At 47.8% G+C, this 17403-nt stretch overlaps 1 protein-coding gene across 4 annotated transcripts in view; it reads right to left on the reverse strand.

The window, feature by feature from the left end:
• The window catches only part of RABL6 (RAB, member RAS oncogene family like 6), a 53435-nt gene that overhangs the window by 21676 nt on the left and 14356 nt on the right, over nt 1-17403 (reverse strand). For 3 of the 4 annotated variants that reach the window (XM_061479603.1, XM_061479600.1, XM_061479602.1), the window contains 5 exons: nt 13316-13368; nt 12066-12157; nt 11023-11163; nt 9534-9639; nt 3321-3424 (listed from right to left, as the gene is read on the reverse strand). In XM_061479603.1, the coding sequence (XP_061335587.1) occupies nt 3321-3424; nt 9534-9639; nt 11023-11163; nt 12066-12157; nt 13316-13368 (496 nt within the window). The remainder of the gene's footprint in view (nt 1-3320; nt 3425-9533; nt 9640-11022; nt 11164-12065; nt 12158-13315; nt 13369-17403) is intronic. The other variant, XM_061479604.1, reaches the window with a different exon arrangement.

The following is a 17403-nucleotide window of genomic DNA, read 5'->3' on the forward strand; positions in this document are numbered from 1 at the left end:
TGGCTTTGCTTTCTTAACTGGCCATTCAGCCTTTAGCTGCTGTGATTCCACGTGTACTTCAACAGAGCTGAAGATACAAGAGAACAGCTCTAGCAGCAGGTTCTCCTGCCAGATAGTGCTGAGGTTACTCAGCACCATGGTCTTAGAATCCCAGACTGGTCTGGGTTGGAAGGGACCTTAAAGCTCAACCCTGTCTGTGGGCAGGGGCACCTTCCACTAGAGCAGCTTGCTCCAAGCCCCTGTGTCCAACCTGGCTTTGAACACTGCCAGGGATGGGGCAGCCTCAGCTTCTCTGGGCACCCTGTGCCAGCGCCTCAGCACCCTCACAGGGAAGAACTTTCTCCTTCTTTCTGTCTTCCCAATATTACAATCTGTGCTCAATGCAGAAGAAACAAACAGCAAATAAACCCCCACTACCACCCAATGGCTGTGCAGTGAACAGAGCTGCCTAATGCAGAGAGTGTGTCACCCAAAAGAAGACTCTTCATTAGGAGAGCACAAATGCCTTTCTGTAGTCACTGGTCCATTATCCATACAACGAGAGGAAATGGCCTCCAGTTATACCAGGGGAGGATTAGATTGGGTATTAGGAGAAATGTCTTCACCAAGAGGGTTGTCAAGCACTGGAAAAGGCTGCCCAGGGACATGGTGGAGTCATCATTCCAGAAGGGACTGAATAAACATTCAGATGTGATACTCAGGGACATGGCTTAGAGGCGGCCTTGGCTGGTTTAACATTTGGACTCGATGATCTTAAAGGTCTTTTCTTTGCCGGACAGTAGCACTTGGCTATCCAGGGTGACCTGGTGTTGCAGGTGACAGCCGTATGGAAAGCAGGCAGAAGGACTTCCATCACATGGCAAACCTGGGACAGGTCTGCCTCTGCAGAAGTTGTAGCCTGGATCATGCTCAGATAATGTGAAGTTCATTCAGATGCTTTTCAGATGAAGTTCATCCCACATGCTTTGGATATAGTTTTACAAAGCCTGACTGACAGTTTTCTCAAGCGCTCTTAAACACATGGAGTAAACAATCTGAAAACTCATTCCTTATGTGAAGAAGTTCACTCCTGTGAAGAAGTTGGAGCTCATGCGTTACAAATCGCAGTCACAGAGGTTCACAGGAGACAACTTCCTGAAGCTTCTCAACACTAAGTGCGAAAGAAGATAGGATTTCTCACAAGGAATAACTTCAGTATTCCTTTTGACTAACATATTCATTTGAGGGGGGGGGAGCAGAGTTATATTCGAAGAGAGTTGATGACTTCACCCTTGAAATTAAATGTCTTTTGATATTAATAGAAGAGTAATACTAGAAAAAATGCAGCCAAACAGAAAAGCTCATGAAAACCATACATGAAACCTGCTTCTATTGCCCTCTGCAAATGTTTCCACCAGTAGCTGATTCCTGAAAAGACCACGAATATGCAGGAAGAGCTTCCACAGTTCCCCGAAAGCTGTTCCTCCATGTGCACCACGCAGTGAGGGAACAGGCATGCTGGACATAAAAAAGTCTTCCCTGTGCCAGAAGATAAGCTGGGGACAACTACAGATGGAAAAAATGAGCACATGAAGTATAAATTCAGAGGAGAGTAAAAAAAAAAAACAGCCTGAACCTGTTCTTACAAACCTCTTCGGTTCGTAAGAATTCAGGAACTCAAGAAAGGGCTGAAATGAGGTTTCACATTGAGTATGTAACATCTGAGGAACCACAGGGCAAGTACTAGAGCCAGAGGGGTGGCATGAGGAAAGGAGACTATACACAGAAAGAGCTGGAAGCATCTAAACGTGCCTTCTTAGAGAGGCAAAGCCCAGCCAGGGGCTGACTTACATCATCGATGAGGCAGCGTTGCATGCCACCTCGTGTCTTCTCTGGGATCCACATTTGGGAGTGCTGCTGTTGGTCCTCTGTACAGCCGCAGCAGGATGAGCGCTTGTTCTCTCTGTTCCCACTGATCCCAGTTTAGCATCAGTGTGACAGAGCAGAGACCAGACACGCACAGGGATGAATGAAGTAACAGAGATGTGCTGGCACTGTCACCTTGCCCTGCTCCACAGCCTGATTTTATGGCAGGAGAGCAGGAATTACCTTGGAGGAGGTGCTGCAGCAGCCTCCCTGTGCAGCCCTCAGTGCCTGCAGAAGACAGTTTTCTGCTGGATTCATGACCTGAAGTGGCACATGTAAGGGCCCAGCAAATGCTAAAGCTGGTCAAGGGTGAAAGGTAAGTAGTGAGACCTTGTGAATTTCTGCTAACTCCTGGTTCTTTTAAGTATTTTCCCATTGCTGATGCAGTATAAACTAGAAATCAATCTGACAGCACAGCCCACACAATCCAGTCCTTCGAGTAGGGACATCAAGAGAACTGCTGGAGGCAGGAGACTAACCAGTCCCTAAGGGAATGAATGAGGTGAACCCTCTGGAAATGGTACTGCTCTGTGGGAATATCTGGTATTTCAGTGCTCTCAAAGGAAAACAACTGACTACAGTTATAAAACCTGAAACTTGGTCTGAAAAATGCTTTGTGAAAATGGCTGTGCATGAATATTCCATAACCATCGACTCCCAACTTCCAAATAAAGCTGCCTGTAAAGGAGCTTTTTCCATTCATTCTGGGGTTGACTTCTCTGGCTTGCACATCACTACAATAAAGACCTTGCAATGGGAATTCATGGAACACATCTGTCAACAACACACAGATCTGAAGATTCCTGCTCGTGATGCTACAGATGTACTGGCTTTGCAGGGCTCAAAATGGCAAATATTCACCTCCAGCAGCAAACAGACTGGGTTTGAACAAACCCTAGGCAGCAGGAGCTGGTCACTGTTTCAAACCAGAAATGCACAGAGGTGTCCAGAAGTATTCAAAGGGAACTAAAGACAATGATGTTGTTGCCATTACTTTCTGCTTATCCCAAGACACACAATACACTGGAATGCAATAGCCAGAAGAGGAAGAACCAAACTGTGTGCTAAGCAGTAGAGAGATGGAAAATATCCCCTTTCAGCCCCAGAGGCTGTAACACACTTACCCACAATCCCTTCTGCATGTGCTGCCTCCAGATGTGCTCAGCTCCACCTCCATTGCCCTCCCTAGATCATATGCCAGCAGGAACCAGACCCTTTCAACAGATCCCCATGTGCACACATGATGTCAGGCAAAGCCATTTCAAAGTAACATTTTACAAGACCCCCAACCACAAAAGCCCCTAAATGTCACCCACTGGACCCTTCAGCCTGGCCACATGCCATGGCTGGGGCTGCCCAACATTCAGGGGACACCTGGACCCCAACAAACCAGAGAAGATGGCTCAATGACATACAGTTCGTAGTTCTGATCTTCTGTCTCTTGCTGCACCGACAGCTCCTCCAGCGTTGCATCGATATCCAGCTGATTGGTCTCCAGCTGCCGCAGCAACGTCTCCCTCTGAAGAAAGGAAAACAAGCTGGGGCTGAGCAGGACAGGTCACTTGTAACAGATCCCTGTGCACTGAGGGCACAATGAGATCTCGTGTCACCACTCTACCCACAGCAATGCATTAAACAGGAACTTTGGTTCCTCTTCTCATGGTGTTCAACACAGAAGCACAAAGGGAAGCAGAAGCAGCAGCAAAAGTATCCAGAAAGTCTCTGTGGAAGAAAGTACCTTGTTCCACGAGCTGCAGCCAACCATAAGTTAACAATGTGTGATGTTCAGACACCGCATTGCCAGTTGCATTTGGAGGACAGTTGTGTAACCCATTCCTTCTGAACTTTTCTTCTTCCCTGTGCTAAAGAGCAAGCAGGACCCAGCTGATGAAAACCTCACAGGAATTTTCGCTGTCAGGGTGGATGAGTGAGCACAACCTACCAGCTCAGTAACATTTTAGAAGTCACTGCCCCTCTGCCTTCAGTTGCTGCCCCACAGATGGGGACAGACACTTCAGTCCATTTCAGATGGCAGTCAAGTGAAAGGCTTCACTAATGAAAACCAGGGTGTCCTCATTCAGTCCTTACCTTCCCACATTTCACCGAACCCAAGCAAAAACCTTAGCTGAGGGGAAGTGCTGGCTCAAAAGGCTCAAAATCAATTGCAAATGGTCATGGGATGCTCTGAAAGCCTGGATGGCAACAGGAAGAGATCAATAACCCTTTGCACCCTGCTGCATGTGCAGGGGCACGGCCAGACCCAGGGGCTCCTTGTGGTGCATCCAGCACCCATGGCCCTGAGCTGTGCGGCTGGTGCAGCCTCGCTTTCTGCAGGAACAGGAACTGGACAAGCCACAGCTCCACTTCATGGTACAAATCCTGCCCCTTCCCATGGCTGCCCCACACTGGGCACTGCTGGCTCGCAGGGAGGCTCCGAGCAGGGGCACGCAGGGCAGCTCACACCCTGAATTCTGGAGTCACAAGTCCCAGTATTCAGCGCCTGGAAACACCAATCCTCCCTCTCCCATGGCCCACATGCTTGATGGCACAGAAAAAGGGACAGTTTGTGCTGTCATGAGTCACAGCACTGCACAGCTACAGCAGGGGCTGCACCATGACCCAGATGGGAGCAAACAGAAGAGAACCCGCAGGTTTTCTCCAAACTACCAAAATTCTGCCTTTTATAACTACATCATCCTCAAGATACATTTAACCTTTCTATGACAAATCCTTCGAAGATGAGCGTCAATAACCATAGTGAATCTCTAATTCCATGTTTGACAACACAAATGCTCACTGCAGAACGATCCTGTTGGAAGTAAAAAGCGCACAGGGGATCTACTACACAACTTACAGAATAACCCCCCTGTGGGAATACAAACATTTGTATAAAGCAGCGGTGTTCGGTCTCTATGTGCAGATACTATTGGCAATATAGAATTGCAGAGTGGTTTGGGTTGGAAGCGACCTTAAAGCTCATCCAGCTCCAACCCCTGCCATGGGCAAGGACCCCTTCCACTAGAGCAGCTTGCTCCAAGCCCCTGTGTCCAACCTGGCCTTGAACACTGCCAGGGATGGGGCAGCCACAGCTTCTCTGGGCACCCTGTGCCAGCGCCTCAGCACCCTCACAGGGAAGAGCTTCTGCCTAAGAGCTCATCTCAGTCTCCCCTCTGGCAGGTTAAAGCCTTGTCCTACCCCTACAATCCCAGACGAACAATCCCTCTCTGGCATCCTTCAGACACTGAAGCTTCTCTGAGGTCTCCAGTCAGCTTCTCTTACCGAGGTTGAACAGCCTGAGTTTTCTCAGCCTGCGTAACCTGTACTTTCCTAGACACAACAACTTTGAAGCTATCAAGAAAGTGCACAAATTTAAAGAGCAAGTCACTCATCTGCCTTCTACAAAGCACCACACAGCAGTGTCTGTGCAGCCAGGGCACAGCCTGGGCCTTGCATGGAGCAGGCTGATGCTTAGCAAATTCTCCCACCGCTGAAATCAACAAGCAAGGCTTAAGTCATTTCTGTTTTGTGCTGTAAGACCAGGTGATTCACAGCAGTTCATAATCTTTAAAAATTCTCATTTACTGGAAGATGCAATCTTTCTTGAAATGTAAAAGCTTCTATCACCACTTAAGCTAATTTACTATTTCCAAGGCATTTAGATTCTTCATTTTTACCTTTGCCATTAGGTTAACAGCTTAGAGTGATCCATACTTCCTTTGCTGGGTCATTTTTATTTGCCATATTCATAAGCTCTATGCAGATGGAAGCCTGACTTGATTACCATGTATACAAAGAATTATGAAGTCATCAGTTAACTCAAGTTCCCTTTATTGTGGTAGACAGACAAGTACATCTCAGCAAAACATGCTGTATCCATTTAAACTTCCTCCACTAAACAAAGTGCTAATAAGGATCTTAGAATTCAAATTCTAGACTTTGGAATTTAAATTCTAGATGTTAGAATTCAAGATTGGAGAAATTAAGGATTCTTGAAGTAACAGATTTAATCCTTTCATGTACTCATTGTAAGCAGAAATGAGACAAAAAAGAGCAAGTTTTCTGCTTCTTTGTCCTTAGTTTCCTATGAAGAGTGAGATAAATGTGAGCAAATCAGCTGAATAAACAGAGACAGAAGGACACTGCTCTCCAGTGCTGACCCTGGCACTCAGATAAAGTCTATTATTAAACAAGTGGTTTCCTTTCCTCATACTTTGCCATTAAGACATATCCCAGAGTTGTATTTATGTCAGTTTTCACAGATGACAGTAAATGAAGAACTCAGATTGACTCAGGAGACGCTTTCATTGCAATGCCACTTGTAAACCTTCATCACTAGTGATGGATTTTTCAAGTCCACTTTAGTCCATTTTAAAAAATAAATTCTCTTCTACCAGGCTGGTATTCAAATATTAAAGAAACAGCTTATTTTTAGCAATGACCCAAAAGAAGGGAATAAATGATGTACCACAGCCTCGTGCATTGGCTGGATGCCACTTCCAAGTGCTTCAGGGAAAAGGCAGTGCCAGTCGTATGCAGGACTGTCTCCTTCCAGCACAGCAGCCCAAGGCCTGGCTGACCTGATCCCGTTTGCCCAGTATGTGGGCCACCAGCAACACCTACAGCTCAACTGTGTGCCCAGGTGTGACAAGCTTCCCCTGGCAAGGAACTGATGCCTAACTGTAGAGCCTGGGCTGTGGGAGGGAACATGCTCTGTGCTGGGGTATGAATTTCAGCCACTGCTTTCTGCATGAAAGATGCATGAATGTAAGCTGAACACTGTAATGTGCAACTTCAAACCAACACACAGCACCAACCCCGCAAAAGGATAGCCTGGAATCTCACACACAGTGAAACAACTCTTCCCCTTGGGAGCTCTGGGAGGGCAGGCCAAGGAACACAGAGAAACCTCAGTGGTTGACTGAGACTGATTAAATCATATGAGAACTGGTCTGGTTCAGCTTTCCTTAAGGGGAGACCTTAGAGCCGCTCCAGTGCCTAAAGGGGCTCCAGGAAAGCTGGAGAGGGGCTTGGGACAAGGGCCTGTAGGGACAGGACAAGAGGAATGGCTTTAACCTGCCAGAGGGGAGACTGAGATGAGCTCTTAGGCAGAAGCTCTTCCCTGTGAGGGTGCTGAGGCGCTGGCACAGGGTGCCCAGAGAAGCTGTGGCTGCCCCATCCCTGGCAGTGTTCAAGGCCAGGTTGGACACAGGGGCTTGGAGCAAGCTGCTCTAGTGGAAGGGGTCCCTGCCCGTGGCAGGGGTTGGAGCTGGAGGAGCTTTAAGGTCCCTTCCAACACAAACCATTCCATGATTTTGTGTGCATTTAATACCCGACAGCATTCCTTTCCTTCAACCCTCTTTGTTCCAAAGTACCAGGAAATGACTCCTTTCTGGAGCCTGGTACTGGCAGGTCCCTCTGAAGGAATAAGTAGAACCTTTAGGAACGAAGCCTAGCTGCAATTTCCCTACAGATATGAACATGCTGAGGCCAGCAGCACTCCAAGGCAGGGCTTCCTGAGCAGCAAAACACCCTGAACCACCAAGCAGCAGCACGAAGCTCTCCAAACAAACCTGTGGCACAAGGACAAGTGGCTCTGGAAAAGCACATTCCAGCTGAGGTCTGACATCAAGTAAAGCCCCAAAATCAGGATGAAGCAGCCCAAAGCCTCCCAGTTTGCAGCGTCACCTGCCTCAGCACAGAACGGCAAGGGCAGGGATCTCCTGCACACCAGAGGGAAGGGAAACAAACCATCCCCATGTTGAACCCCGGGCTGTGATTTTATCAGACAGCACATAAAGCACCTGCCTGCAATCCCTGCATGAGCACAGAACTGCAGAAATTAGTTTTGGCATTGCTGGTTTAAAGGAAAAGCCAGGCAGCCATGATCTGATCACTCCCTCCTGGAGTAACAGGCACAGGACAACTCAACTGCCACCTTCTGTGTCGAGGTTTGGAGAATGGAGCATACATTTACCAGCACTGTCTACATATGCCCGTCCAAATCTCCCCTTGCACATTTTGGGAACTAAACTGTAATGAGAAGTCTTTTTAGGCTTGTTTCTGTTGTGCTGAATTATTTAATCACAGGATGTTGCAGGCTGCGGCACCTGCACCTTCTGGACTATGCCCAGTGGCACTCAAGCTCACTAAGGTGAAGAACTGGTTACCCCATTCCCTCTCCCTCTCCCAAGAAACCAACAATGGAATCTCCAATCAACTAAAGGTTATAGCAGATTTATTCTTCCTACTTCCCTAAAGACCAAGACTTGCCCAAGAAGTTCTGTGGCTTTCGGACAACTCCCTTACCTCAGTGTCCTAATTGCTTTCAGACTCAGATCAATAGATCATGTTGACTTCTACACAGCACACCAAAATGAAAGGTCCCTGAAAACTCACATCCTAAAGCTGCTTCCAAGCAAACCTGATATTACAAATGCTTTGGTATTTCCTGCTTATTCCGATGGCTACGGAAATCACTGCATATACTGACTCTGAACAGTACCATCATGAGCAGCTTTCAGAAACAACCCTGGCAGGAAGGCTGTGCTCATGCTTCGATCTTTTACCAACATCTAACTGAGAAAAATAGGAGAGATCTATAAAACTGACAAAAGTAACCTGGGAACTAATTATTCTGCATGATTTCCACAAGACATCCCTTTACCATAGGAGCCAAATTATAAAACCAAACATGTAGCCAACACCACGCTGGTAGGCTTCCATCTACCGCACTGAGCAGCAAGTTGGGTTTGAATCTCAGATCTCTACAACATTCTCCTCTAACATTTATTGTTCAACTTCTTCTACTGGGTTTTTATACATTCAGTTTTCTTACCCTGGTGCTTTCTGCCCTGCAGCCTGAGGACGCGGTGACATTCACTAACAGATGCCACCTTCCTCTGACCCAGCATTCCAGTGGGGATTATTTGTATAAAAATACACAGAGATTCCACTTTCTGGTGAAAGATAATCAAGATCAACTGCCTGCTTTTTGCATCCAAGAGAAAACAAAGATACGTCATTATACGCATCCCAAAAAGCATATTCTGTTGATTCCAAAAGACCTCCCTATGGTCACCCCAAAGATCCTCTTCTAAAGCACCACAACTGAGAATCCCACCCTTCCATGCCCACTCAGCCAGGCCACTCCCTTCCACTCAGTCAGGCCAAACAGCCTCAGTTAGGAAGGGAACATGCAAGCTGGATCTGTGCCCAGGTAGCCGGCAGATCAGTCATAGGTAGGGCAAAGCTCTTCAGCAGCTGTCCCTGAACTGTTCAGTTCATGACCAAACTCATCCAAGTTTTAACTGAGCAGAACTTAAATACAAAGTTTAACAAACTTGGCAGCTCCACCATCTGAAGCAATTCTCTTGCCAGTGTTATCACCTCGGAGCCTTTCTCCAGAGGTGAGCATTTGTGAACCCAGCAGAGTGCTCTCACAAGCAGGGACATATTTAAGTCACAGGCATCAACATACTGACATAATTTTGTTGTAACAACACTTACAAAACTAAAAATCAACTCAGGATCCCTTAACAGCAAATGAAACCCCAAATTCCCACCTTAGAGAAAGAGAGAATGAAATACATCCCAACCACTCGGCACATCAAGTATGCCCTCAGTCTTACCTGCAGCTGCAAGAAGGGGATGTTGAAGAACTTGTGCAGGTACTTGAGGCCGAAGCTGTTCTTCATGGAAGACTCAGCATAGCGAAAATATGAGGAGCCAGGAGGCCTGTCTCAACAAAAGAGGTAGAGAGAAGAAAACTGTAGAGGACAGGAACTGCAGACATACAGAAGAAGCTCTTCCTCAATTACATAGAATCCCAGACTGGTTTGAGTTGAAGGAACCTTAAAGTTCATCCAGTTCCAATCCCCTAACATGGGCAGGGACCCCTTCCACTAGAGCAGCTTGCTCCAAGCCCCTGTGTCCAATCTGGCCTTGAACACTGTCAGGGATGGGGCAGCCACAGCTTCTCTGGGCACCCTGTGCCAGCGCCTCAGCATCCTCACAGGGAAGAGCTTCTGCCTAAGAGCTCATCTCAGTCTCCCCTCTGGCAGGTTAAAGCCATTTCCCTTGGCCTGTCCCTACAGGCCCTTGTCCCAAGCCCCTCTCCAGCTTTCCTGCAGCCCCTTTAGGCACTGGAGCTGCTCTAAGGTCTCCCCTTCAGGAGCCTTCTCTTCTCCAGGCTGACCCAGCCCAGCTCTCTCAGCCTGGCTCCAGAGCAGAGCTGCTCCAGCCCATACCATGAGCAATCCTCATTTACAAGCCAAGCCCTCAATCTCCAATGTAGGCTAGGAGGCCATTCTGAGAAAATTCACACTTCTTTCCTGCTGAAGGGTGCTGCTGTGTTGCAGTGTCATGTGGCTGCCAGACAAAGAAATACCATGTCAGGACACTGGGCCACTGGTTTACTAGACTCGGGGTTTCCCACTGTACAAGCTGTTCATTTCCCAGAGAAGGTTTTGCAAACAGACCCACATAAGTCACATATAGAGATGAACTTGTAAAGAAATAACTGCACTATAGTTCAAGCCATGTCTGTGTGCCTGACATAGGGATAAACAAGTGAGAGACAAGGAAAATGAAAAAATAAAAAAAGCCTTAAAAACATAAATCCACAGAAAAAAAAGTACAATCTATTGGCTCCTGACCAACACATAGTATTTGACACTAAATAACAAAGCACCCGGCATCTCTGCCTGGCTGGCCAAGCAGGTATAGGACTTGGCTGTGCCCAGTAATGTTCTGTGGGGATGCTCTCAGAGGAGGCGCAAGGAAGACGGTTGCACTTGTTGGCTCTCTTGTAGCAGAATTATTTGGAATAGAGCAAAGTTGTTCTACAGGGGAAGGATTCTTTTACAAGAGAAAGATTATCCAGAAAAAATATGACTCCCTGGGATAAGCACATCTGAAAGGTGCTGCTTCCAGGAACACAGCTAAAACTGCCCAGGAGAGATCAAAGAGCCCATCATGTAAACTGAACCTGCTGCATGAGACACTCAGAGCTATGACAGCACAAAAACTTGGCACAGGTCAGAGGATGCAGGTGATGTGGCTCTACCAGCAACACGGACACTGATGGTGCTGGTGCCTGGTGGCCATGGAGCCTCTCACCTGTGCAAGTTGTCGATGAGGTCCCGCACATCGCCAGGCAGGATGACCCGGTGCTCCCCCATGTCTCGGTAATTCCCAAGCACACACACTGGAACGTGGGTCGGCACTTTAGGAAGCTCCCTCAGAATATAATTGAATGTCCTTCACCATAGAAGAGAGGAAAGGCAGGTGAGTGGGAAGCATCATTCTCTGAGCAATTTCATGCATCAAACACAGGGGAAAAACCCAAATAGACCATTCTTTCCAAAAGTCCTCCTAAGCCTGTGGCTCCTTCGCTCCCCCCCCAGAGACACACATGAACTGTAAACACGTTTCGTCATTCTTTCTCTGTTTATTTGGTTTATCATTCTTTCTATCTCCAGAAACAACCTGACAAGTTCAATAATCCACTTCCACCAGCACCCTCCCATCTCCTACAGCAGCACTGCCCTCAGACCTACAAAGCAGTGTGGGTCAGCAGCTGCAAAAGACACCTTCCCTCCAGCTGCTCCCTCCAGGAGGCTCACTGACCCATACCACACCTGGGAAACACAGGCTTAAATATACAGCAGGAACTCTCACCACCTCCTCTTTCCACTTGGGCTTCCATATGTCCCTCACCCTCCTCAGCAGATGTGCAATGCACACAGTTCATTATTCCTGTGCAGTAATGCAGCCCAGGGCCTCTGAATCATCCTCACTGATACCAGGCTTCCTGGGAATTTCTCACAAGCATTCCCCTTCCCGTTGTGCTCTGCAGAGCAGGGGTGTGACATGCCCAGTGCACTCTGAGCCTGCCATAGCCCTGATTATCCAGCCTCAGAGAGCAACACCACAAACTGCAGACCACGGGAGGCCACTTGTATAAAACAAGCCCAGGAGAGGAGTATACTAAACAACATGTCAGAAGATAAAGCTATTATTTTAAGGGATACAAGCTTGCTTCAACTCATTAGGTTGGTTATCAGCTCCAGAGCCCGTATGGGAATCACAAAGACTAGAAGTCATTTGTTTTCACTAAACAAGTGAGAATCCCTTGGCACGTGCCACTGAATGTGCCTTACCACTGCTTGGTGATGTCAAACATCATCACTACACCATTGCAGTTTTTATAGACATCCAGGAACTCTGCATCCAGAGCCATTTCTGACTCTGCCTGAAGAAAAAACAAAGACAAAGAAGCAGTAAATAACCTGGTTCACGCTTACACACACAGTTACTGTGCTCAACAGGCAAACTTTCTGAAGTGACAGTCACTATATCCGTGGATTTCACATTACCATCATTTAAGCAAGATACATCATGCTTCACAGCTTCCATTGCCCACAAGAACAGGATCTGAAACACTCCCCAGTCACTGAAAAAAAAACATGTCTGACAGCAACCGCTACTGAACTGGTAAGATCATGGAATCCCAGCCTGGTTTTGTTGAAAGGGACCTTAAGCTCCTCCAGTTCCTTACCCCTAACATGGGCAGGGACTCCTTCCACCAGAGCAGCTTGCTCCAAGCCCCTGTGTCCAATCTGGCCTTGAGCACTGCCAGGGATGGGGCAGCCACAGCTACTCTGGGCACCCTGTGCCAGTGCCTCAGCACCCTCACAGGGAAGAGCTTCTGCCTAAGAGCTCAGCTCAGTCTCCCCTCCGGCAGGTTAAAGCCATTCCCCTTGGCCTGTCCCTACAGGCCCTTGTCCCAAGCCCCTCTCCAGCTTTCCTGCAGCCCCTTTAGGTACTGGAGCTGCTCTAAGCTCTCCCTTCAGGAGCCTTCTCTTCTCCAGGCTGACCCAGCCCAGCTCTCTCAGCCTGGCTCCAGAGCAGAGCTGCTCCAGCCCTTGGAGCATCCTTGTGGCCCTTTTCTGGAAGTGCTCAAGCAGGTAGGAAGCCGCTGTTACCACAAAGTGCAACACTTCTATTGCCCCTTCCTCCTCTTTATTTCAGTGCTAAAAGGTAATTGTGAGCCCAGTTTTAAGGAGCTGCCACAGAACAAGGCATCAAGTGACTTTGTCAGGTCTCACAAGAAGTTTGTTACAAAAGGACTTCCTGCCACTGACCATGTGCACACAGGTACAAAGCTACCGATTAAAGCTCTGGGGCACAGTCATTCCTACAGGACAGAATGGCAAACAGCAGGAATGTTGTGGTGAGGGCAAGAACAAGGATGAAATGCAGAGGCAAAAGCATGATGCGCATCAGGGAACACAGCGCTCCTCATCCACTCGGCAGGCTGGCCTTAGAGGAGGAACAAATATAGAACTTATTCTCCATGGACCACAAGAGGCCTTCTGCCAAGCGCAGACATGCATTCAGGGTCACTCACCTCCTGAGGGTCATTCTCCAGTTTCAAACCATCGCCTCGTTTTTTGCACTTTCCTTAAAGAGAATTGTAGGAAAAAAAGAAAAAGAAAGAAGCAGCATTACACTGGGCAGAGACTTCCGGGAGGGGTCCAGGCAGGACCACAGAACTTGGAACACGGCCTTAAAGCAGATCTAACTTCTACTACAAGCATGGGAAATGAGGAGGGCTGGGATAGGCATGCCTGGCTGAAGAATCCCAGCTAGACTAATTCAAAGATGAATAGGAGGAAAGTCTGGGGTAGCTTAAACCATGCTCTTTACAGCATGGAGTCACAAGGACTGAACACAGGGTTTGGGGCACTCCCTGGCCACAAAGAAAGCTGCTTTGTTGCACTTCTTGTTTCATTAATGTGGAAGCAGCAAAAGATCGTGGGGCTGTTCAGACTGAACTGCACAACAACATGCAGAGTCTTCCCCAGAGACACTGCTGTGCCATGTCACTGGCCTGACGAACACTGGCTTGCAGGTGAAGGGGATCTCAGAGCCCATCAGGTGCTTTGGGCTGACTCGTGACCAAAAAGAACAAAAGGGTGGCAGGAGACAATGAGAATTTTAACAAAAGCCAGAAGACAGACAGAGCTTATACAGGGGAAATCCAGCAAAATCAACTGTGGCAAGGGGGCTGTGGAGAAGTAGAGGAGAGCCAGGCTGCATGTGCATGAATGGCCAGAGGGTTGGGGCTGGTCATCACCTCTGCCAGGTTAAAGCCATTCCTCCTTGGCCTGTCCCTACTGGCCCTTGTCCAAAGTCCCTCTCCAGCTTTCCTGCAGCCCCTTTAGGCACTGGAGCTGCTCTAAGGTCTCCCTTTCAGGAGCCTTCTCTTCTCCAGGCTGACCCAGCCCAGCTCTCTCAGCCTGGCTCCAGAGCAGAGCTGCTCCAGCCCTCGCAGCATCTTCACCTGGAGATCAGATCTGGAGTTATGTTTCACAGGTACCAAACATCTTCCAGATGTTACTGACAGCAATTAAAAACTGCTCCCCTGAATTAACTCCATTCTGTATTTTCCTGTTCTGTAATGACGAGTTAACTGAATTATAATGGCAGACACTTGGAATTCCTTTTCATAACTTTCAGAAATACCCTGTGTCACTGACAACAGGACGTGTTGGCAGCTTGGATGCTCCTGCAAAAACCCCTCCCACTGACTCTTGAGAAGACTGCAACACAGGGGACCAAAATACCTCCCGCCAACTACCCAACCTGCTGATTGCCATGGGGTGGCTGCTGTAAACCTCCTGGTTCTGCCAGACCCTGCAAGTGAAATAAAATGCTTCATTCTTTTTGCAAAGAGGTCAAGCAGAACAGTTATGGAACAGAGTTATTCATGGAAGTTTAAATGCTGGAGGGTACAGCAGGAGATACCAGGCCTTTTCCTGACAGTGTGTCTGGTGGGTACTCCTGGGCATTCACATTACTGTTGGCATCTGAAAGTAGCAAATATGTTAATCCTGATCCTTCCCCTCACATGCAGTGTTTTCCTGGAGGATCCACATATGGGCTTGGACTTCTCCCAGCACAACTGAAGATGTGGGATTGCAGGGATGCCTCTTCCCACTTCAAACTAATTCATTTCAAGTCAGTGGTATTTGTGTGGCTTCTCCAAATACCAAGACATCAGCACAGTGACCCCTAAATGTCACTTGGCATGACCTGAATTTCTAGGTGTGTAAACAGAAGCCCAAGCAACTACAGATATTCCTCACTGTCCTGCCATCCTGAGCACTAAGGTCTCTTTCTAACCCAGACACAGTGACAACCAGTGCCTAGAGACTGAACACACGCCCCTCCCTGCTTATGGCTTTATATGTGTATCAACAGGAAGGAGTAATATTCTTTCTTACATGCTGCTCAGCACTGCTGTAAAGGGGGTCATCTAGAAAGCAGTATCAGGGTTGAAAAGCGCATGTGTGTACATATTTATGCTCTGTGTCTATTTTTGGAGCCAAAACTGCAGAATGAGCTACATAAAGTCAAGATGTATGCATTTTCACAAAGATGCAATTCAGCCTGTGCAAATTCATTGTTATATGAACACGGTTTCCTCTTTAAGGTCACACTGATGTGTGATCCAAAAGCCTCAGTGAGAAAGCAAGGGGCTTCATGCTGCCATTGCTCAGCTTCTCTACCTAGAAGGATGACTGCAACTTATTTACAGGCATGACAGCAACATTGAAACCAGCCAACCTCACAGCACTGCCCCACAGTCTACAGACCAGTCCTCACTGAGCATCAGATGACTGGGTTTGTGGCCAGTCCCTGAGAGCCTCTGCACCTCTGTGTCCCACCGGTTCTGGTGCGGGACAGAAGGATTCAGTCCAACTTGCCAACAAATGCTGTCCACAGCATGAGGGAGATGCCTCTGCTCACCATTCACCAAACCAGGTCTTGAATGTTTGCATCCCCAGAATTAATCTAACTCAGGGCATCTGAACAGAACAGAAATATTGATTCTGATCTTTCCTCCTTCTTGCATCTCACCTCTGGGAGGGAGAAGGGGCAGGGACAGGAACCTCCAAGGAGGAAAACAGTTAATGCTATTTTGGGAGCAATAGAAAATAAATAATTATTTGATCCCTTTAGCTGGTGTATAGGAAAAGATAAGGAACCAAACTAGCACAGGTTACAAGATGGGGTCAGAACTGTTCCTGAATCACCTGCATTCAAGCAGCTCCTCTGCATTCAGGATCTGTTACAGCTTTAGGACCTGCAGTAGTTACACAACGTGCTGCAAAGCCAGACAGATGAGTCAGGCTGTGACTTTTGCTGAGATCTCCTTCCTGTGTTCTGTTAGTTTCAAGGGCAGCAAAGGAGTTGGTATTTACAACACACTGCACAAAACTCAATACAATCCGTAGCTGGGGGCCACCTCGACTTGTTAAGATTTTAACAAATGGCATCATTACCCAAATGAGCCCAGCTCTGTGAGCAGGCCCGAGGAGGACACAGCAGGAGGCAGGAAGTCTGCAGGGAAGCCTGTGCTCCAGTGAGTCTGCACATCAAACCAGCAGAAACCCCACAGAGCCAAGGCAAAGGCAAGAGGAGCAGCAGAGCAGCTGCCATCCCCCTCCTCTGCCGCCCCGACCAACCTCACAGCTTTACCAGATCTCCCCACACTTCCAAAGGAACACCTATGCCCTAAACACCACTGAGTGAGCCACCAGCCAGGCAGCACCACCAGAGCCACCTGCTGCCTTCCTAAGGCAGCCTGGAGGGAAATCCCAGCACACTGCAGAGCTGACAGGGACAGGGGGCACGTGCTGCACATCCATATCCAACTGCAACCCAAACACACACAGCAAGTCTTTCAGGATGCAACTTCTTGTTTCCCAAATCTCCAGTGCAGGTTCACACGCTCAGGAATGGCAACACGGCAGAGGAAAAGCCAAAGCTGCTTTACAAGACTGAAGTTGAGAACTGCAGTTTACGGGTACGTGTGTTAGACAGTCTGGCTGTATCCCCACACCAGCCTTTCAATACCTTTTCAATCTTAATCCAAATAGAGGACTCCCATTTTTCTCTAACAAGAACAATTTGCCCCAAATGAAGGAACACTGGCAACAAAAATGTAGCCTAGCAAACAGCACATGCCGAAATGCATGTTCAGAGCACGCAGTTACAAATCCAGCCTGATAAATGCAGCGTTCTGCCTAACTCTAAATATGCACATTAGCCAGGACCTGGTAGGCAAGGAAGAAAAGGATCAAGTCTTGTTAGCACTGTGCTGCAGCAACACTCGGTATTTCAACACTAAGAGTCTACAGTTTAATTAGTGCTGCTCTCACCAAAAGCATCACGCAGGAGGAATTTTTGTCCTAAGCACACAGAAAGAAGAACAAAGATGTCATGAGATAACATTCGGATGCAGGTTACATATAAGCAAGCTCTTACTGCTTAATTGGCATCTTTTCCTAAAGTAGTACTTACCAAGGATCCCCAGTGCTATGGCAACAGGAAAGGATTTGATTTTGTTACGTGAGGATGATCTGAGTTTTTACATTGCACTGACTGAGTACATTTGATTACATAAAAAGACCCCGTATCTGTGGTGCC

The sequence above is a fragment of the Pezoporus flaviventris genome, unplaced genomic scaffold (assembly GCF_033815535.1).
Source record: "Pezoporus flaviventris isolate CSIRO_AGI_PZ_B2104156 unplaced genomic scaffold, CSIRO_AGI_Pfla_v1 ptg000154l, whole genome shotgun sequence".
NCBI classification, from domain to species: domain Eukaryota; kingdom Metazoa; phylum Chordata; class Aves; order Psittaciformes; family Psittacidae; genus Pezoporus; species Pezoporus flaviventris.